The 23834-nt window shown below is 43.3% G+C and overlaps 1 protein-coding gene across 1 annotated transcript in view; it reads right to left on the bottom strand.

Annotated features, from left to right (window-relative positions):
* ELAPOR2 (endosome-lysosome associated apoptosis and autophagy regulator family member 2) overlaps positions 1-23337 on the bottom strand; it is a 407006-nt gene extending 383669 nt beyond the window's left edge. Inside the window, exon 1 of the mRNA XM_086919742.1 lies at positions 22843-23337. Within this exon, the coding sequence (XP_086775868.1) occupies positions 22843-22983 (141 nt within the window). The 5' untranslated portion in view covers positions 22984-23337. The remainder of the gene's footprint in view (positions 1-22842) is intronic.
* Positions 23338-23834: the final 497 nt, after the last annotated feature.

Here is a 23834-nt window from a genome sequence, read left to right as displayed (position 1 = left end):
AAAATAGAGGAACCACCGGAAGAGTACGCTCCTTTCGAGGAGATTGAAATCCCATTAAAATACCAAGAGCACCTGCTCTGGTTTAAAGGCGCCCTAAAACATAATGATCACATCACCAGGCTCGGTCCACTAGGTAGACTAGGAGCAACGTGGCCGGTTCTAGCCAGCTACACACCACATCCAGACATTGATAAAATGTCAGTTCCTGAACTTTTAGTGCAGCTAAAATTACTGATTAAAATACATAGACAGTTAGTCCAATATGTAATGCGGACTGCAACAGTCCAAACAGCTGTTAATGTTCCACAGCTGCCCCTCATCAGGGGAACACAAATATAATTACACCACAGAACATACAATCATGTCTTGGAGAAACTCCCGCAAAACGGGAACAAATTCCTTTTTGGTTAGCACAGAAAATTACTCAAATAGAGGCAGTATTCCCGAATACTACCCCCATTGAGAAACACAGAATTCTGACTATCTGCCTTCCAATGGGGGTTGCACCACATGTGGAGGACTGTGACACTTGGGGTACAGTCTTTGCTTCCATTTACACAAAAACACATGTCCGTCCATAGCAGTAATTCCAGATGTGCTAAAACAAATTCAAAATGAATACGGTCCAGAACCTGCTTTAACTCTTGGTATGAAATTACTGAAAGACTTCAAGCAGGTCTCGGCTATATTACTAGCCAACATAAAAGGAGAAGCAGCATCTGTGGCGATCCGCCAGAAATTGAAAGAAACAGATATTACAGATCAACCAATTGAGCTTGCCAGAATTATAGAAAAATGCTATGAAGAATTAGGTAGAGATAGTTTGGGTGGGAAACCTGTAAAACCCCAACTACTCGAAAATCCTGAAAAATTATTTATTAAAAATAATCTAAACACTCCTAAAAAGAGCTGGGATGGAAATAAACAATCCACTCCCAAAGAAAAAGTTTTCCAGTCCAGAGGAAGGTTTCCTCGGCGGAGGGAAAGAACTCCGACTCGAGAACACCAGTCTCCCCAGAGGGAGCACTCTGAGAAAAGATATAACCTTAGAAATAGGGATAACTTGAAAAAGCCTGATAGATATCAAAGTATTGATACACGTCCCTCTCGATCTTTTTCGCAGAAATCGGAAAGAAGAGGACGGTCAGACCCAAGGGAAGAGAACACCAAGTCCAAAGACAAGGAACCTGCTCAAAGTAAAAAATTACAATTCCCAAGGAAGAAGGTAGCCAGTATTAGAGTAATCGAACATGCCGAGAATACTGAGGACACAGCTGAAAAACGGAGAGTGGGCACAGACAATGCTAGACAGTGCAGCAGAAATCAGCATAGCTCGCAAGATCCTGATGAGTCATCTGGAGACAGTGGACAAGAATGAATACATTCAGGTAGAAACTGCAGACACCAGAGTTAGCGAACCTCATAAGATATACGAAATAACACTGCGTATAGAGGGAGATAAGACTAGAAGAATAAGGGGTCTATTTTGGGATAACCTCTCAAAATGGTATGACATCCTGTTAGCGGAGAAAGATTGGCCCCAAGAGTTTGTCAGAGAGTGCCCTCATGGCGAAGAAATGATTATGCCTGCCTTCTCATATCACATTCCGATTCACACTAAATATATATATGCAAGGAAATGGGCAGTAGCCCAGGCACCAGCATTATATAAAAATCATGTAGGATGGGATGAGGACTCTCCTCCTCACAAAATCCAGTTAAAAAGTCAACCGACTGCACAAAGGCACTATCTAATTAAGCAAGAAGCTAAAAAACAGGTCAGGGAGATTTTAGATCAACTTGAATACCAAGGGGTAATTGAAACATGCACCTCTCAAATGAACAATCCTTTGTTTCCTGTCTCCAAACCGGACGATTCGTATCGTCTAGCCTTGGACTACAGACACCTTAACTCATGTTGCAAAACATTTGCAGTACAAAATTCGCATAGTGCTGCACTAATGAATAACATAGTTCGCAAAAAATACAAAACAACATTAGACATATCTAATGGTTTTTTTTGCCAAAATATTGCACCAGAAAGTAGGTACTTAACCGCTTTCTCAATATTGGGGTCTCAGAAAAATTTCCGTAGGCTCCCACAGGGATTCAAGAACAGCCCAGGACTATTCTCAGCCAGAGTAACAGAGTTACTACAAATATATGATGATGAGGCATTATCTTATGTCGATGACATCTATCTCACAGACGACGACTTGGATACTCACTTGAAAAGGGTGAACACCATAATACTTGGGTTCGCAGCAGAGGGTTACAAATTCAACTTTAAAAAGTCACGAATTGCCGATCTAACAGTCTTATTTTTAGGATACGAATTATCAAGTGAAGGGAAAAGCCTAGCGGACAACTTCTTAGAAAAGTGTGCTGTACTCCAAGCACCGAAAACGCTGAAGAACTTACAATCGATTCTAGGCTTCCTGAATTTCGGAAGAACTTACATCATAAACTATGCAGAGAGGATTTACCTCTCTACAAATTAATTAAACCTGATTTTAAACCAATCAACTGGACTCAAAAACACACGGAAATTTTGAGATCACTGCAAACAGACATGTTAGCAAAAACAAAATTAGAAACACGTGACAATACACGCAACCTTGTAATCCGAGTCATCCTAGGAAGATGCGGATTCACGTACCTGACCTCTAATGAGGGAGAAACGGTACCAATAGCTTACAAATCACATTTGTACACACAAGCAGAAAAAACATTCAGTCTCACGGAAAATACTGTAAAGGCAGTGCAAACTGCTATAGCAAAAGAACGAGAACTAGCACAAGGCAAAAGGATCACTGTTCTCACAGCAGAATCCGCCTTCGAGGCACTATTTAGCCCGGTAAACCTGCCTACAGTGTCACTGGATCCGAAATGGATACAGTGGGAAAATTCTCTTGCTGCAGAAGACGTGAAATACTATTTCATCCCGCACATGAATAAACTGAATGATTTACAATATGAAAAAGAATATCCTCTGCCAATCGAAATTCTCCCTCTAGAACAGTACTCCTGTATAACCAATACAGACAGATTTGTACAGCATTACAATGTAGAAGATAAATCCTACGACGCAGCCTGCGCGATTGTTAAAGGTCGCTGGCTCTGCGGTAAATTCAGACCGAAAATAACAAAAACTGAATCACTGAGAAAATGTTCGGCTCAGCGAGCTGAAATCAGATCTTTAAAGATGGCGCTTGAAAGTGCCGAACGTGAATTCCCGACACTAATCGTGTGCGATTCGCATTTTTGCGTCAATTCTTACAATAATGATTTGCAGAGCTGGGTTCAAAATGATTACAAGGATGACACAGGTGCCACAATCAAGCATAAGATGCTTTGGAAACAAGTAGTTCTTTTACACAAAAGACTCACGTGATACACACTCTGAGTCATCGACGTGATGGCGTTCACGTTGCAGGGAATTCATTGGCTAATACAGCCATAGCGGAAGCAAGTAAACCGGCTTCCTTAGCCACAAAAAAGCGTTCAGAAAAATACATAGACGGGGAAACCATGCTGGCAGTAAAAACGTCTTCAAAAGGCAACTGTGCAGCACTACCCGAGAACTATTCACACAATTATACATATGTAATTGATGCAAACTCCGTTCCTTTTGCTCGAATCCCTGGAGTAGGGGATAGGGTAATTCCAAACACGAATCGGAGAAAGTTATTAATAGCAGACGCACACATGGGTGAAGGTCCAAGGCACAAACAGATGAAGGAATCTCTGACCGAATTACAATCAGTATACTGGTGGCCGGGGATGAGCCTGCACCATTATAAATTTGTAAAGAGCTGTCCAGACTGCGACAGAGACCGCAGTAACGAGTCAAGCGGAGTAATGCCATGGCCATGTATGCAGGTAGCATAGAGCTATCTACACATGCAATCCAGCGTCCTTTTAATTGTTTAAGACTACATTCACTTTAAAAATGTGGCCCTAGCGTTCGGCTGACGCCAAAACTGTTATAAAAGATTTGCGAGTCTTTATCGGCACATACGCAATTGCCATGCTTCATTCTGACCAGGGTCTGCTTTTAGCTCTCGAGCTTATAAGGAGGCCATGACCAGCATGGGCATTGGGTTGCGATTCTCTTGTCCATTTCATCCTGAGGGAAATAGCGTAGTGAAAAGAAAAACCGAGACATAAAGCAATCTATAACAGCAAAGGTATTAGGTTCGGGTGATGGGTTGGTCAAACATTTAATAAGTGTCCAACGTAGTCTTAACAACCTGCCAAGAAATTCTCTAAAAGGTTTCAGCCCGTACGAACTATTGTTCGGAACTAGAATGCATGTTCTGGACTAAGATAGTCTTGCTTCAGTGGTAGAAGATAAGAATAAATACTTTGACATCAAAGATCGTTTGGCTGTTTTACAGGACTTAAATGAAACAAGAAAAGCCCTGAGCAACATAAAGTTAAAACAACAGTCAACCACCACTGAAGACACACCACCTGTCCCAGCAAGACCTGTCTGGATTCCAAAGATTGGGGATCTGGTCAGAGAGAAAATAGCGGTGAAGATGGAATTTGGGCCTTCTTACAGAAAAGCAGTACCTGTCTTAGCAATCAACAGAACAAGATCAGTAGTACTACCGCCCCTTGCTGGTAAAAAGGAGAACAGAGTTGTATCAATCGACCTGGTAAAACCACAATCATGTGGCCTATAATCAATAGCAGGCCCAGTGGACTCCCAAGAAGTAACAGAATACCCAAATTTGCAAGTATCCAAGAGGTTCAAACTGAAAGACTAATCACATTTGATAAACCTGCAGTGAATAAAAAAGGACTATGCAGAAATGCCATGGAACTTGTGCCTCTTGAAACACAAATTGAAACAGTTCGTCATGAAATACTAGTCTACAATGATGTAGCATCAGAATGTGCTGTTGAAATCCAAATGGGAAAGACTATTCCAACAATCGACAGAACTGCATCAGGCTACTTCATCAACTTCGACAACTTTTCTGAAGATCAAAGCGACCTTGAAGTAATGCCAAAAACAAAGACTTTTAAAGAAAAAGCAACAGAACTCTTTCATCAACTCAAAGAAACCTATCTTATTTCTCCATGGTTAGAATTTTGGATTGGGCTAGGTGTATTTTTCCTCCTGCTTTGGCTCATCATGGTACTTTGTTTGGGAAAATTCATTGAGGGAAAATACAGTTCAATGGACACAGCAAGTCAGAACATCAACTTAGTTCTGAAACCTCACAGATCATCTCACGTCAAGAAAAGAGAACTATCATCAGTAAATGTCACAGCCATTCCAATACCCGGCGGGGTAGTTTGGGACAAGACAGACTATGAAATATATGGCCCGGTCGAGATCTTGAAATATCCTCACCAGTTTAAGGTTTCATTAAGTGACTTTGTAAAACCAAGTACATTCTCTGATGATTGGGACTTTAAAAGTATAAATGATATGATGTCAGATTTGGTGTTGTCAGCAAAATTTACAGAACATGATTATTTACAAGGTTCATCTAATTATGAACAGATGTACTGTTTTTCACATTACGCAGACCACTATTTACATAAATCTGCCCAACCTAAAAATGTTTTTAAATATAACCAATGGGAACATTGTGCTACTCCACCTAAATGCAGTTCAAAAACATTCTATGAGAAATTCCAATATTTCTCAGGGTTTAACATGAGTAATGCAGAAACATTTTATTATAAACTGTTGGAAAAAACAGGGACGAAAACCATGCTGACAAATACTAAATTAAAATATTCAGAAGCATTTTATGAAAAAATGATTACATTTGGTTTTGATTTCTGGAAAAATAACATTGAAACAAAAACCATCTGGGGTACAAAAGATTGGCAGGTACAAGGCCTAGAAGCACTATTTCGAGCCTGCATGATCCCAGAGCAAATAATGTTCTTGAATGACACAATTCAACAAACAACCTGTCTTGGCCTAGCTAAGATTAAAGACCTTAACAAACCGTCTATTCCAAAGCCAATACCTGATAATGCAATCACAGATATTGAAATAGACGTATCCCAAATTTTAAATGAGCACAGAACACATCCTGATTGGAAAAAGTGGTTAATCTGGCCTACAGACACAAATAACTGTCAATATAGATTCCTGAACAAAATACAGGGGTTAAAAATGTCCAGACCAGACCCTAGATACTCCCAGAGACAACATCCAGGGATAGTAACAACATACAGTGTAGGGAAACTCTGCCTTGAATGGCTACAAACATCCACACTGGCACAAATTAAGCAACTTTACTTAAAGATGGTGCTGACTTGCGCGATTTCATTATGGGACCACGCAAACAGCGTCAAAAACTAGTCCGCGACAGGCGCAGGAAACTCTGCCCTAAATGCCTCACATATTAGGTACCTCCCTAGCGATCTCCATCTGTTACGAGGTATTCACGACTGCTCATGTAAACTTGATTTATCAAAGGTATTCGGCCCGGCCTGCTGCATCCACTGCCGCTGGCCACTCACAATCCTCCCAGCCCATGCATCCCCTACCCTTCCCCTCCACAAGGCCTCCCTGCCCCTTTTCAAAGGAGGTTTGATCAACGCGAGGTCTATATGTAAACACAGCCAAGATATCCATGACCTCATCATAGACTCCGATCTGGACTGTCTTATGATCACTGAAACCTGGCTCACAGACGACAGTAACCCAGATATATCTATTGCCCTCCCCCAGGGTTATTCCCTTCATAAACAGGATTGATTGAAAGGAAGAGGCGGAGGCGTTGCAATCATCCTGAAAAGCACCCTCAACTGCCATACTTTCAGTTTAGACCCCCTAACTGAAACAGAAGGTATGGGTTTTTCCATCAAACTCAGCCAATCCTTCTCTTTCTCAGGTGGCTTGATCTACCGCCCTCCCGGTAACGCTTCCAAATTCCTTGATTCCCTTAGCGACTCCCTGGGACACTTCCTTCTTCGTTACCCACACTTCACCCTCTTAGGTGATTTTAATCTGCACCTGGAGTCTTCATCTGACCCACAAACTAATAACTTCTCACAGATACTTGAAATTTTCAATCTCCAACAAAGGGTCACCTTGCCTACCCATTCATTAGGACACACCCTTGATGGTGTTTGCACTAATCTTCCCTCTCTCTCCACCTTGCCCCCCCCCTCCCTCAGATATGGACTGATCATAGCCTGGTCCCACTCCACATCACTACTAGTCACTCTAAAACTACCAAAAAAACTAATCCCCATCATGACTATTCCGTTAACTGGAAAACTGTCCAGGAAAACCTGACTCTTAATCCCATTCCTCAATCTCAGCTCCCCGCTCTATCAGGTAACATTGAAAGGGATGCAGACCTTTTCCATAACTGGATCGCACTAGAAATTAAAAACCGGACTCCCACCAATCGCCCCGGCAGAACTCACAAGAAAACTATTAATGCTCCTTGGTTCACCCCTGACTTAGCTACCACTCACCTGCTCTGCAGGAAAGCTGAGCGTAAATGGCGCCGCACCTATGACATTGACGACCGTCTCGCCTACATCCAACAGAGGAAAAAATACCTCTCTAATATTAAATCGGCCAAGAAAATCTTTTACGTAAATGCCATCAAAGACGCTAGCCAGAAACAAAAAGCCTTGTTCTCCATAGTAAAAACTTTTACTCAACCCAAAGCCCTCCAGCCCGAAATCCCCCCATCCCAAGATCTTTGTGATAAGATCTCTGATTACTTTGATGAAAAAATCACCTCCATCCAAAGGAACTTCCCCCCTCCTCCGACCCCTCAAGTGCCTTCTAGCCCTGACCAACTTGAATCTCCAGTTGGTAGCCTCAAAAATGTCACCCCGGTCACTCTAGCCCAGACCAGAGAAGCTATTCTATCCTGCAAATCTGGATCCCCTTCCGACCCCTGTCCCCCCAAGATCCTCCACCAAATCATAGACGTTGTCAACCCTACCATCAATGACATAATCAACTCGTCACTTAGTTCCGGATCTGTCCCTCGCATATGGAAAAAGGGTGTCGTCAAACCACTTATGAAGAAAGCCATTAAATCCCCTGTTGACCTAACCAATCTCCGCCCAATCACTCTCCTTCCGGCTCTTGGAAAAATAACGGAACAGTTAGTTTATAAAGAGCTTAAAACCTACCTTGAAACCCACAATATACTCCACCCTCAACAATCTGGTTTCCGTCCCAAACATTCAACTGAATCAGCTCTGATCGAATTGACTGATACAATCAAAACGCTGCAAGACCAGAGGAAGAAAGCCATTCTTATACTTCTCGACCTCACAGCAGCGTTTGACACCATATCCCACTCTATCCTGATCAACAGATTGATGGACATAGGGATTTCAGACTCAGCCCTCTCATGGATAAGATCATTCCTCAGCGACAGGTCCCAGACTGTCGCCCTTGGCCCTTTTCAATCTAGGGAGAAAAAGGTCTCCTCTGGAGTTCCTCAGGGGTCCATCCTCAGTCCCCTTCTTTTTAATGTTTACCTCATCCCTCTCCTTGCCCTAATTGAATCATTCGGCATACCTGTCACCTCGTATGCCGATGATACTCAGTTGATCGTACCTCTAGAGGACAACTCAAACCAAGCTGAGCTCAATCTGAAAAACTGCCTAACCGCTGTCTTCTCATGGATGGACACCAACCACCTCCGTTGCAACTCTGGCAAAACAGAGATCCTCCCCATAGGAAAGAACACCTCTTTCTGCCCAGCCCTTTGGTGGCCGGATAACTCTGTTGCCCCTCCCCAGACCGCCACTACAGCTAGAAACTTAGGTGTATTATTTGATTCGGATCTATCATTCGATCTACACGCTAGAAATGTTGCCGGCAGATGTTTTGGGATTATTAAATCTCTTAGAAAGTTTTTCGACTTTCTACCTCTTGAGGCCAGGAAAACGGTGGCAGTGGCCCTCATAATCTCCCGCGTCGACTACTGCAACGGTCTCCTGGCCGGGACTAAAAAATCCACTCTGACCAAACTCCAAAGCGTCCTTCACTCGGCTGCCCGCCTGGTTCTAAAACTACCCCGCAGATCCTCAATCTCTGCAGCCCTAAAAACCCTGCATTGGCTACCCCTCCATAAAAGAATACTCTTCAAAATGCTTACTGTCGCCTTCCGGGCGTTCCACGGTACTGCTCCTAAATACCTAACCAGACGCTTCCCACACTACCACCCGAGTCGCTCTCTTCGCTCTGCCTAAGACAATCTCATGTCTTCCGCCAGGTACAACTTGAAGTTAAAAGGTGGAAAAACTTTAAGCTCCCTGGCCATCAAAGCTTGGAATAGCATGCCCAAACACTTGAGACAACCGACCCTAGAGAAGCCCTTTAGGAAACTTCTTAAAACTTGGATTTTTGACCTCCCCGATGACGTGACCAGAGCCGCCATTTAGTCTTTTTCCGCACCTTCAGTACTGGGCTTCAAGGATTCTCAGCGCCATGATGCTCCCTCCGGAGCGAACGCTGCGCTATATAAATACCCCTTCAAATATCAAATATCAAAAAACGTTTCATAGCGGCCAGCATATATGCGGCATACAACGAGGCTTGGAAAGAAACTCAAATTGAAACAGCCGAGAAAATACGAGAAATTGATCATATTCATTTGGAAAAATCACTTTCTGTTGTGGACAATGGGTTAATGACTCTGTCCTCCAGAATATATTCACTGGACAGTATTGTATCATCTGCTATTGATATAATAGACCAGGACTTGCTAATGTTACAACATGGCCAGTCCCAATTACGTTCTATTGTACAGCTAGGCTGGACGTTGCAAAATCTTCATTCAGGCTACGTGCCATGGCGTTTAATCAACACAGCGTCATTGTTTTCCATCTTTAACCTTACTGATTAACAAATCAGTTTGGCACAGAAAGGAGCAGACTATACAATCCTGAGCATCGAAAAACTTGAGAGATTACCATTGACAATGTCAGAAAGACCTGTCATTGAATGGATAATAGTCGGGATTATCACAATTCCGATAACAACTTTCCAATTTAAAAATTGCCTTGAGTATATACCGGCAGGCCAGTATGAAAAGTTGGGTAAAGGATACATTAAGTCATCATGGAAATTACCTTATACACACACATGTTATAGTGACAACAACAAAAATGTATTTCTTAGTGGTAATGAGTGTAAACATTCACTAAGCGGTATACTTTTGTGCCAAGGTATTAACTTACATGGGGCCTGTGAGGGTACTTCAAACAACCTTTCATGCCACCAGCATGGCACACCTGCAGCACAAATAGAGCCATTCTTTAGGCAACTTTCTAACGGGAGTTACGTTCTAATAACGGATCACAGCTGTTGTGGCTTGGTGCCAGGGAAAGCATATCTCTTAAGCGTGAGTTCCATGGTCACTTGCTGTATGCAAGCATTGTATCCAAACGGCCCTGGAGACTCAGTGGCTCCGATTTGGCCTAATTTGAATATCTCTTCTATACGAATTGATACTTTAAGCAGAATGAAGTCTGTACTTTTGCAGACAACAGTGCCCATCTCGTCATCAAAAGAGACGTATGATCTCCAAGTTGCAAGAACGGCGGCAGAGATACATGCACTTTTATCAACAAATTGCCCGGTGCATTTCAAAGAAATGCTCAGCCAAATACTAAATATGTCGAATGCCAGTGGTATCTTGAATGTATTTAAGACAGTTTTTTCGGGACTTAACACCATTTGAAGCGGTCCTGGGTATCTTTCCAAATTTTGTACATTCGATTTTTGGCGGCGTACCACTACTTTTGGGACTCGTAGCAGGTATTTTATTTTTGACTCTCCTGCTCCGATATGGCAAACCAAAACGCAGACATGACTCAGGCACAGATGGAAGAAACGATCCTAGCAATACGCTACCGGGACCGCATAACTAAATTCCTTGGATAGCCCGGCTACGAGATCTGAATATGACCTGGTTTCTTACATTCAGACCTATATGGCAGACCTGCATCTTACCTGTGCTTCCATGTATGCTATGCGGGGAGGAATGCGTGTTAGACACCTGTCTTGCACTACCATCAGCAATACCAATGGACGTCGATACTTTGCTAAGTCCAGTAACGGCTCACGCATCGTGTTGTCCCCAGTAGTTACCAATCCTGATGACGGCATTCGTTGAGACTCCTGCACTACGACTAGGTGGTGGCAGTGAAGCAAGAAATGAAAGCAACATCACCCAGGTACGACCTTCTGTGAGCATTGCTGATCCTGAAATCGATGATAGCAATCATTCTCACAAGTGCCAAGTTACAGAATTATTGAACTTGGTCGAACTGTCACCTGAATATATAGACCAATTCTTTGCGAGCCTGTCTGAAATGATGTTCTGCCCTGAACAGAAACAATAACTTTTTGGAAAAACATTCCGGCACACAGCGTTCCCATGAACTCTGAATTCGGCCTTCAGCTTTTGATAAGCAAAAAGCTACTGAAAAGCGTTTTGAACTATTTTTCCCCGCTCACCATGAAATTAATTTTTCCAAAATATTTACCTTTTTTTCTGGCACTCATCCTTTGCTTAAAGTAGAACTATTCATAAAGAACAGAGCTTCTATTTTTAGTAGATCTAGAGATAACATTTTACCTTAGCCTCTAGCACATTTTACAGCAAATTGTATTTATATGTGATGAAATAGTCTCGCCCTTCTTTTCTGTATTTAGAGACCTTTTCATGTGTAAATCTTCGCAGAATTATTCAAATGATTACATATGCAATATTTTTTGAATGATTACTATGCTTGATAACGTACAGTACCAATTCATTTCCATGTATTTCAAGTACACCATTTCAAATACAAAATGTATTTTGGGGTGGGTATGAATACACGTGCTTCTTATTGCTTTAGTTTTTAGTAATTTGATGGACATAAATTTGTGGAGTGGATGTTGTGTTTTATCTAGGACCCCGATCAATATTGTGACCTCATGCCCCTATACGGCTAGAATCAATACATATCCCTATAATGGCATAACGATCAGAGCCATATTTCAGTAACTCGTCTCTGCAGCTCATGACAGTCCATGACACAGCAGAAGCCACTTCCTTAGATTCCTAGATAACACACCGAGTTCTTTCGACATCTCAAACCCCCCAGCAACCTGGGAAAGCCCCGCTTGCTTTGTTTTGATTAGTATTACAACTCCTGCGAGCACTGTAAGAACGACCAGTTCTTAGTGACATCTTTATTGACGTCTTATGTCCAAAAACTTACGTCAAACTCTGCACCTTTCAGGTATAAATATACCAACGTTGCCTTAAGCAAGCACACGGTGGTGGTGAATACTGGAGCAGAACAGCTGTCGCTTGCAGAGAGCCCAGCAGATGCGAGAAGCCCACAGACGCTGCCCCTCCTCCTTGACGCGCTGAGAAAGACGCTGTCTTTTCTCCTGCTGAGAAAATCCAGCTCCGGCGTTTCCCGCCTACCCTTGCGTGTAGCTGGGATATCGGGTCCTGAGAGGAGATACCAGACCTCCTGCATTCTATTCCAGAGGTACAGTGCTGACTAAACCCTTGGAGAGAATTATTGAAGCAAACTCTTGGCAAAGCCAACTTAACTTAAATTACTACTTACTCCCTCCCTTGTATTAGGCTTAGGTCAGGTACACTGGGGTAGGCGTAGTTAGAAGCACCAGTTGAGGTCGTTAGCCAATGTATATATGAATGTATATATATTTTATTCATTTTAACTATCTTATGGCTAAGAAACCATATCAATGCTTTTACAGTATTATTTCGTAATACTCATTTCACTGTGCGCACTTTTTATAATAACAAGTCTTGCAATTGTGGCAATTCATTTCTCTTGCATGAGAAGGAAGACTGCTCAATAAATAATATATTTTATTGAAAAACGCCCGTCTCTCTATTCTCTGCATCCTGGTGAAAGTAAATCTGCACAACTGACTGAGTGAAATAGCTGTCTATTGTTTCACACGACTCTAGAGATTGACTCTTATTCTGAGGAGCAAAGTTGTCATGTTTATGCGGTTGTCAGAAGCTGAATCCCTTCTTGTCTGAGCCAGGGAAGCTGATCACTTCCTATTCAGTCAAGAAAGTTTCCAGTGACCTCTGAGCTAGCTGGCACAAACCTAAATTAAGTCTAACATAGTCAGTAGAGACCTAGAAGCCCGCCCTACTACGTCTACACTGCTGTTTATGTTATTCCAATGCGCAGGGCCTATAGGGAAAATAGGAACTACACTACAGTAGTCTGAAACCAGACTTGGGTTGCTGGAGTTAAAACCTGGCAGTTTGGCCTGAACTATTTTTACCAAAGCAGGGCAAGACGGATTTGAATTTGACTACTCTCTCTGACGCTCTCTAGAGTGACACAATCAGCAAATAATGATGAACTGGAATGTCGCCCTAAGCTATCGGCTGTGGTTGACATCAATTCATACATTCCTTTCATCACTTTGTTTGTACTGCAACATTACACCAGGGGGAAATACATTTCCAGGGCTACACTCTCAGTGTGGCAATGGTCATACTCCAGGCGTTGGCATACCCGCCAATGATAACAAAAGACCTGGGGGGGGGGGGGAGGGGGAATTTACCATGTTTAGCGGCAGCTTCTTTCACACACCCACAACTTTGACCACTATGAAGCTCAAGTGTGAGGAGCTCAAACGTGCATTAGCAGTTAGATCAAAGAAGGATAGCACCTAGTAGCTGCTTTTTAACATACTTTCGATGTTTAATGTGCTTAACTCGCAAATTATTTACACATCGGCAGCAACACCCTTCCATTGTGGTTTTCTTTTCAGTCAGCTGTGTTAAAGGCATTTAGATTATCCAACTATTGTTTCCATGAAACCACCCACAGAATGTCTGACACAGCAAATCCAACCCGAAGAACCCTGACCCAGCGCTATACGTTTATAGTTGCATACACTTACATGATCAATTCTACTTTTCTGTCGTCGGGAACATGGTATTAATAGTTTCTTGACTTTTGTTCTGAAGCCCATGATAAATGCTGCTTTACTTTAACGGAAGTAATACTAGTCAAAAGACAAACGTTTAGATGTTTTAAGGAGTAAATAATTCACTTTGTTTATGTGCTTATCTACTATGTTGGAATAATTGTGGGTGGGTTTTGGTACTTTTTAAATATATTTTGGATAGGGCCATTAAAAGACTACCTTTCGGGGTTAAAGCACCTTTTCTTAACATCTCACACTCTGCAGCTGTGCAACGGACAGAGTCCCTCCGACTCGCGTCATCTGTCTCCTGCTTCGGCAGAATCACCGGACACAGTTAGGGAGACCTGCACAGGAGGTAACTAGGAAGCGCGCGCACCATCCAAGCTTCCTCCATTCATTTCCCTCCTATTTTACTCAACAACACCCAGGCCCCGATTACAAATGGCCCATTAAATTGCTATCCCTACACAAAACCGTGTCTGCACAGGGCGGTGTGAAGTTTACCGCGCACCTGTAATAACTAAGTTCAAAAGGGCTGGTATTCAACAGGAGATGCGGATTTTGGTGCATGGAGCGCCACAATCTGCAAGTTACCCCCCAAAAAGTTGAACAGGTGAAAATTCCGAACATCTATGTTTCGGGTTGTATCGGATGCCATAATTATCACATCTGACACGGGCCACTTATTTTAATCAGGCTCTCGGCCTCTCACCTGAGCCGGTGCATTCTGCTTTCTGTTATTCATGCTTTAGGTAAGGAGGGGGTGGTTAGCCTTGGTAACCCCTCCCCGAGCTTCAAAACTGTTAATTGCTTATGCGATACATGAAGAATGTTCAGATAAAGGCCAAAGAACGAATATATACTATCCCTTCCTTAAAATCAAATAAAGGGACTTGAAAGTAAATATATTTTACATTAAAGTTTCCCGAAATTTACTCAACTTGACCGGTTAAAAAATGCAGGCACAAATCTTTGCATGTTGGCTGTCCGTCCACTCCACATCTCTGCTGCAAGTTCCCCCCTTACAATCCATTCCAGAAGAAAGCAGCCAGCATTACTCAAGGAGAGTAAAACCTAGGGGCAGTATACATTCCGGAAAATGCAGATATTTGGGTTCCGCCCATAGATTCCGGCCTACATTTCTAGAAAGAGCGAGAAACTGAAAAAGCACCAAGAAAGAAATGATTAGAGGCCGAAGCGCCTCCGTGTTTGAGGCATTTATCACCAAACGTTACAAGATGGCGCTGTAGGGGGTTCTACTGTATTGTAATGGCAGCTCCTGTGAGTATAGTGAGAAGGTTGAATAGTGGGCACCTGTTTAGCGAGTCTTTCCAGGTTAGCCACAGCACTGGTTTCTCTGAGTCACCCAGGCTCAGGCAGTGTTCGGTCAAGCACCTGAGTGCTCTTACGGGCACAAACACACAAAATGGATGTGAAGCAAGGTGTGGAAGAGTGCAGCATCTAAACAAGGCTTCTCCAATGAGTAGCTCGTGAGCTACTGGTAGCTCTCCAGCTGTCTATAAGTAACACTCCTGTGTACCCCCAGCCTACTGAATGATAAGCTTTTGCTTGGTTGAATTTATATTCATATACAAAATTTGAAAAGCGTGTATAGGAGACGAAAATCTGTGCATTTTCAGAACTAATAAGCTTATATTTTGGCGCAAAATGGTTGAAATGGCAACATATATATAAGCTATTTTATTGAAAAACCATGTGACATTGGGGAGGCCTACTATTAATATAATTACCTTGTTGCCAGGGTATTTTAACCAAGGCTATTACGTATTACGAATGTTGAGCTATCCACATTGACAAGGTATTTTCTGCATTACTACTGGCAGCCGTGCCTGATGAACTGAGATGATCATTGCAGGCAATCTTGTATATTGTGGCAACTAATGTAGTCTCGTCTCGTGTGGTCACTGTTACAATGCTAATAATATTAGTAGCTCGGGTGACTTTCATTGATCTTAACTAGCTCTTATTACAGAAAAGGTTGGAGACCCCTAAACATAGTGAGGCTGACAAGAAGCATGTGAGCAGGACAGAGATCCGTATAGCAAGAGCACAGTGTAGGGCTGAGGAGAATTGTGGCCCCATGGAACAGGGACCGCTCCTCTACTTCAATCAGAATGATATCTGGACATTCAAGAAAGTTTAAAATAAACCAATTATGCAAACGCACCTTAAAGTACACTACTAGATTAGTTTCGGCCAAAAATGTAGGTTTTCCCACAAAAACGTTACTGCTTCCCCACAAAAACAAAAAATATCCTAGATTTTCAAATATTTTACACAAATTGTACATATTCTGGTTATGCTTACTCAGCCTCATGAAGGACTCGACTCGTGTATTTGAATCATGGTTTATATAAGGGGTGTCCATCACATAAATCAAGGACCCCTGCATGGCTGATGAACGTTTTCATTAGGTAACATGCACTAAGCAGAAGCACAATTTGAGGGGAGAGACTAGTGAGCTCCTAGGAGGGACTCTGTATTGATTTTGTACATGCCATCACCTGAATTGCCAATTAAAGGGCATGTGACATGCCACATGGACCACCTGGTCCTTTGCAAGGGAGGAGGGTGGCGGGTGGCAGGGGGGTCACAGTTTCAGACAGTATACTTGCTTCCCCTTACATCAGTTCTCTATTCCTGAAATGGAGGTGGGCGACGCTATTAGAGTCACCCTGTCTGACACAGCACCAGAGAACCCTGTATCTGCTCAAAGACTGGGGCTCTGAGTGCCCCAACTGTGCAGTCAAAGACTACACCCACCCTCGTGGGAACCTACGGGTTCATCCTGAACTGTTGTGGGTGTCATCAGCACACACAGCATAACAGCAGGCCAAACCTTTGTTGCGTTAGGATGTACTGCGAGTAGAGCTGTGTAGTAGCATTCAATAGACCAAAGCTAATGTCCCAGGTGCATGTAATTAAATACACCCCCCAAACCTAGCCTGTTGGATGGTGACTCGGGGGTAACACTTATAACAATATGCATGAGAGCTTTAATGATTTCAGGAGGCGCCATGTCTCCAGAATCCAGTAGGGTATCTGTTCTGGGTCCAAACTCACAGAGGACGTATTCATTTAGATATCTGTTAATTTATGGTGATTTGATACAGTTAGAAATGAGGCTAGGGGTGTCAAATGATGAAGGCGGCCTGGGCTTCTGTGGACCTCTAAGAAGAATGGCATGTTAAAAATCTTTTCAAAAACTTCTTCGCAATTTAATATCTATTCACTCCTTATCTGGGGATTCTTCATTTTGCTTATTGAACACATTTTCTGCAGTGTCATTGCAAAGTGTATGTAATAGCACGGGCAATAACATGACCAGTTCATATATTAAAAACAATTAAGCAGAGTCTCCTGGATAAAAATGCACTACCTGAAGACAACTTGCACTTAAACAATGAGGCAGTCATATAAAAATGAACAGTAATACGTTTCGGTCCAAGTTCGATAGAACGCATGAGAATTTGATATAAAACATTCACATATTAGAGAGTTAAGGGGCAGAAATTCTTAAAAAGGTATTCTTAATTTACTCATTTTGACAAATACGCACTGATGCCTAGCCAGGCCACCTTCAAATAAACACCTCTCCCCGGATTATTCATTTTTATTGCTATCCAACTTCTTTCATAAAACATCTCTCCATTCCGTTAGTCTTTTCATCTCTGCTCATCTATTTTAATAGCTCTATGATCTTTCCATTTTTTGTCGATCATCCGACGTGAAGCCCGAGTTCCTAATTGAGCAGGTTGTGTACAAGAGACTACTTGGATTGTTTGATTTATGAAAGTACAACGAGAGCATTCTTGACTCTTGAAATATTTACCTCAGTAAAGTTTCTCAGTTGGATCTGTGCTTGAACCCAGAAGTTCTGTAGGTCAGGACATTCTACAAACATATGGTCCTATGCATCCATCTCTTTCACACGTTGGGAAAATGGGGTTTACAATGACATACCAGGAATTAATTTTAGATAAAGTCAAATACAGTCAGAAAAACATAAAATACAGTTCATGTTAAATACTAGAATCTCTAATTATTAGTGAATTTATTCACAATTACAGTAAGCCTGTTGGTGTTAACCCGGCTCTTGCCCTTTGTGCTTGGCTGCTCTTCTGAGGTTCAATTTTACTTTGAGATTAAGTAGATTAGTGTAACCATGAGGGTCTTCTGTTTTTATACAGGTGCACAAACCTTTACAGGGCCCAACAGATTATTAGCTAACATTAAACGTTATGAAAATCAGTTTCTGAGTTGAAAGTATTTAAATGTGTATATACCTCTAGATGGTAACTTAAACTTGTCCTGAAACTGAACTAGACTTTTGAGCAAGCCACTGCTAATTAAGACCCTAATCGCAAAAATTCTCTTCATGGCTCCTGCATCTACTCTCTTTTCTTAGGAATGAATGGATTGTAATATAATGGACTCATCTCGTGGGGATTGGATATTTGGGAAGCGAGAAGCTTTTCTTGTTTGTTCCCTCCCTATCTCCGTTGCCTAAAAGTAACTGCAGTAGCGGGCTGCTCTTCAGCAAAACATATCTTGATTTCTTCTCTGATCCTATCGGCATTACAGCAGCTTGAGATAACCGTTGTAGGTCCATCAACATACGGCCTCCACTTGGATACTTCTGAAGCTTCCCAAAAAATACATATGCCCTGCAGCACTTCTGTAAAACAGACCCATATGTCTAGCATGTATGCACTCCTCTGATTTCCTGTGAAGTTGATATGTATCTGTACTTGTAATATTATCAGTCAATTTCAGTATTTCTACTATGGTGCCTTCAATTCTCCTTGACATCAACAATGTCTGCTGTGAGACGGTGAATATCAGTCGCCACCAGAGTATGCATGATGGCAGGCCAGTTACCAGAGAAAAGTGCTGCTTTGAGCTTCACCTCAGTCGCACGCACCTAGACAGATGGGAGGAAAACTGGAAACCAGTGGAAGTTGAAAACCTGGCCCTTTTATGAGTAGAAGGTCGAATATCTAGAGGCTGATCATACGAATTGTTGACTTTCAGAGTTTGCCCTAGCATTCATTTGTGTAGTACTTCAGTGACCTTTTTCCTAGACATTTTAGTCCGATTTCGCTTGCCAGAATAATCTAAATATGTGATAGTGATTTTAAAATACCCATTGAATACAATCCACGAAGGATCAGTTGTGAGCAGCATTTTAAAATAAATCGATGCCTCCGACTCATCTGATGTTGGAATTAGTACCTGATACATGAACTCCTGCAACAAGCCATTTGCCCTTCGAATCACTCTCGTATCAATGATTTCTGCATCTTGCAGCCCTGGAAAAGGATGTCTATGCCACGAGGATGTGTAATGTTTAATCAGATGGAAACTAGTATGTTTGCAGGGCTGGGCCCAGCGTGATTACTATGCTACATAGGGACATGAAGTAAAGCATACATTTTTACCACGTTTGAGCGTACATTCGACCCGCCCTTTCCCCTGCTTGCACATGTGCCACCTCCCTTTGCTTTTACGCTGTGGACGAACCGAGCATTATCTATATACACCCCGTGACTTTTGTTTCATGCGTTTAAGCACTGCGAAAGTTAGGGGCCCTTCGCTTATTTTATTCACCAGGTTCCTATGTCCAGAATCCTTAATCCGAAGAGCTCCAAGTAAGCGGTGAAGAGCAGCAGCAAGTGTCTGTGGAGGAACCGGACATCCGCCAAACTTGCGCCATTCCCTGCGCCCGCCTTACCGGGAGCCCTTAATTGCCTAGCTATAGAGCGAGCGTCCCAGGTGTGTGGGTCCATAAGGTATGGTGGGACAAGGCCGCTTGTTTTTTTGTTTTAAAACTTACTAATGATTGAATGTGTGTTAATCGAAGGGGCCGGTTAATATCGACCACGGGGTGGGACCGATCGATTGATTGCTGGAGACTGTGATTGTTCCGCCTGTTCATTCAGCGGGTATGACTGTTTAACAGGAAACGCTGGCGCCGTAAAAACAATAATACGCCTTTTCCTCTAATCTAAACGCACAGCTGTTAACAGTCTCCGACCCAACAGATAAAACAAATACCAACCCCAGATAGCTTAAGGACAGGGCACACGAGGCTACGTTGAGGTATTTCAATTAGGACTAGCACCTCCGGTCAGGCAGCTCAGTGGGCCAACGCTCCTCGTGCAGTGTTCTCTTTTGTGGTTTTAGGGCATCAGGTGTTGATAACATTTTCGCCACTAAGCGACTTGGAGAATGTGTACATCAGTCCCCTAAAACTCTAAAATCCTGTGCGCACCTTTATAGTTCAATGACACAAATGTTACAGTCCTTCGGTGTGCTGGGAAGGGAGCTCCCTGCAGCTCCATTGGAACATGGCCTGTCTACAGTGCAGACACGATGTTTTTGATTTTTAATATTTGCCATAAGTGGGCCGGGTCCTGGCGATGCTCAGCACCGCCATTTCTAAAAAGCAGGTGCCGAGACAGGCATCTATCAGGCTCTCCAATTTTGCCCTCCCCCTCAGGGTGAAAAAACAAACATGTGTAATGCAATAGGTCTCGCATTTAGGAGAGTTTAAGCAATGGGCATTGGAAATGACAATGCCTTTTATTTAGCTGTTTTGAGAACACAAATAAAAGGCATTGTCATTTACAGTGTCAATAGCTCAAACTCTTGTAAATGCGAGACCTATTTCACTACAAAGAAGCGGCCGCCATTGTCCCAGGCTGCCTGGCAGAGCCGGCATGCCCTGCTAAAATCTTAATTCTGCATAGTACCACTGCTCAGAGCCTTTGATGAAACTTCAAAGAGACTCGTTTAGTTCTTTCACAGTCTCATTTCAGAACAGAAGTGTTATCAATATTATATACAACAAAGCCATGGTTGTTGCTTATTTATTTTATCCAACTAACAACCATTGACAGAACCAATAGCCCTGGCTTGATGTTTATGTAATGTTACTTGTGTAATATATATCTGGAAGAAATGACAGAAACAGCAAAATACCAGTCGGGCAGCCCACTATGCTAAACACAGATTGTTAGCTTACTTTTTTTAAGCCTCGTCTTTAATAGCATCGGCCACGCCCCTTTGCAAGACCCCACCTCCAGTTTTTTCATCCCACTTAAAGTCCTGAAAAATGCCAGCAGTCAAACCTAAATATAACGAGAAAGGGTATCTCTTTAGCAGGCAGCTAAATCTTCATGGAAACCTAAACCATGTACGAGCCACAAGGAGGAAGGACAAGTTCTACTGCCCTTGGTTGGCCAGTTACCAATATGGTTCGTACTAATAGAAAGCCATATTTCCAGACCAGTACTTAACTTTTGCAAGCTATTGAATTATAGTACAGACAATCAGATTGGTTTTAGTGTTGAAACATTACTACAACTCCCAGAATGCACTGATGTATTGAATCCGGTGGAAATATGCGTTGGTGACACGAAGTCAGCGCACAGATGGCGTGACATGACACTAATGCTAGGACGAGCCCTTGGTTACACGAGATAACAAGCGTCTCCCGGAGCTGCACGCGGTGGCACACGAGGCAGCCTAAGCTCTTGAAGCTTCCGGTCAGGTCTAGGTAACTCGACCAGAGACCATTAGCGTCGTAGTCCAATAATTACGATTAAAAAACATAAACCGGAAAAATGTGGGCCCTGTTGGGTGGAGCCGCCTGCCCAAGTCCCTGGAGCTGTAAAGCACTCTACAGCTTCAACAGCAGCGACAAGGGTTGGTTCTGTCGGTGTAGTTTTAGCACATTTCTCCTTTCCCCTCAGCTGTTGTACAACGTTAGAGGTTGTTCTAAATGTATCTCAGCTCAGTCACAGCATAACCTCGGGAAAGTCAGAGGGCCTGAATCATTCGTAGCAGCACTGTCCCCGAGACACCTGACGAATGACAAAGGGGGGAGATTTCAATTGGGAGTAAAGTGGACCTTATTAAAGGGACACGCCTGCTGTTTTCAGTAGGGCACTGATAATTAAAGAGGCCCACCCTTTAGTGTGAAATTAACCCCTTTACTTGAATAGTAGAGTAGAAAATATGGCATGACTCAGGTGTATGGAACCCTGGGCATATCAACATCACATACTAAAGGGCCTTTTATAGGTTCATTGCGAGCACAGAGAGTTGCCACTGCTTGCATCCTACTTCAGTAGCCACTTCAGGGTCTGAGTGGCATGTAGTGCAATTAGGAAGTGCCTGAAAGGCTGGTATGACAGTTCAGTCTATAGGCCGTTTTTGTGTGCTATTAGCGGTCTTGTTTTATGGTATGCAGGGCCGGTTTTTATTGTTGCTTTTCCGGATATTAAAACAAACCCTGCCTGCAGCAAGCACAAATCAATGCAGTCTTCCGTACGTTGCAAAACACTTATTCAGCTTGTCTTTACACGCTCAAAATGACCCACTGTGCAAAAAGGGGTACGTTTTGTAGTTTACTCATTCACTAATGTGGGACACCTTTATTATACGCCAAGGCCTATTTTCAGTTTCAGTCCGATCCTTGTTACCCAGCCAAAAGAAATGACAAGTCGTTAAGGTGGGTTATAACCTGTAGCTTTCAGTTAAAGGCATCCTCTGCAGGTGCACCAACCTGCTGAACTGTTTTATAAATCATCACAAACGTGACATGAGAAGGGGAGCAATTTAGCGTTTGGGGTTCGGGCACAGGTATCAGTATGGTGTTAGGAGTCCACGATATGCGCTGTTTTAAGACAAACAATAGTGTCAGGTAAAGCGGTTTGTTCTATGGTCAGGATGAAGGGGCCGTGCACAAATTACACACCTACAAGGTGATGTCCACGCGATGCGAGTCATCGCAGGGACCAGAAAGCCGCAGATTGAATGATTGACAAAAGTGCCCCCTCATCCGCGCCGATGAGCAGCCCCGCACTCACCTCTGTGCAGCGGGGAGGCTGCTCGGCCGCTCCCAGCAGGGCGATCCGAAGGAGCAGCAGGCAGCAGCCGAGAGCCCACGACGGGGGCAGGGTGGAACGGCAGCCGCTTCCCGAGGCTCGCCTCCTGCGCTCCGCTTCCATCCTGGAGCTCGCCCCTGCGGGCGTGGACAGCACGGCGCACGCTGCTCCAATGCCCGGCAGCCTGGGATGCGCTTAACCCGAGCCCTCGCTTCGAACGTGTATTTAGGGTCTGGAGCTCTGTTTCCGCGAACCCTTTCCTCCTTTTGGGCCCTCTTTCCGCAGACCCTTCCCAGAGCTGCCTCTCTAACCTACACCGGCTCGGGCTGGGCTGGGATGGAGCAGCAGCAGCACCGCCGGCCTCGTGACGTCACCCGACGGAGGAGGCGGTGAATGGGCGCGCGCACCCCGCTTCGCCTGCCGGGGAGGACGGGGCGCGCGCCCCGGGGCTGCTCTGCACAGGCACTGCGTGTCGCCTTCATCTACTGTAGGATGGTCGGCCTTTGTTCATCCCGGAGTGAATGGCGGCGCTGTCACCTGTCAGTGATTCACTGGGCTGCCCGAGCCCTGCCATGAATACCACGCTCCTGGAGATTACGCATGTCACCCTGCTTTGTCACATTCACCCTATGTCTTCAACCCACATTCATCGTTATTTTCCATACATATTTACGTTTAGGGTGGTTTAACGTAACGTCATAATTGCAATTTATCTAAATGTACTTTTATGACAACTTCAAAATAGAATGGGTATCTCTAACAATGTGTCCCTAATATTTTTAAAATCATGAATCCTGTAGCAGAGCTTAAAGGGGTTGTCCAGTATAGAGAAAACATCTCTTTATCCGATCCTGTATCTAACAATCACTAACATTGAGCGTTCTACAATGTTTCTTGGTTTGATGATGTCTGCTGGATTTTGCAATGTGTAGGGTTGTATGTATTTACCTCTTCCTTTGTTCTCGTCTTCTTTT

The sequence above is a fragment of the Lissotriton vulgaris genome, chromosome 1_1 (genome assembly GCF_964263255.1).
Source record: "Lissotriton vulgaris chromosome 1_1, aLisVul1.2, whole genome shotgun sequence".
NCBI classification, from domain to species: Eukaryota; Metazoa; Chordata; class Amphibia; order Caudata; family Salamandridae; genus Lissotriton; species Lissotriton vulgaris.
The sequence above is the reverse complement of the archived record's forward strand: the minus strand, read 5'-3'. Positions and strand labels throughout refer to the sequence as shown.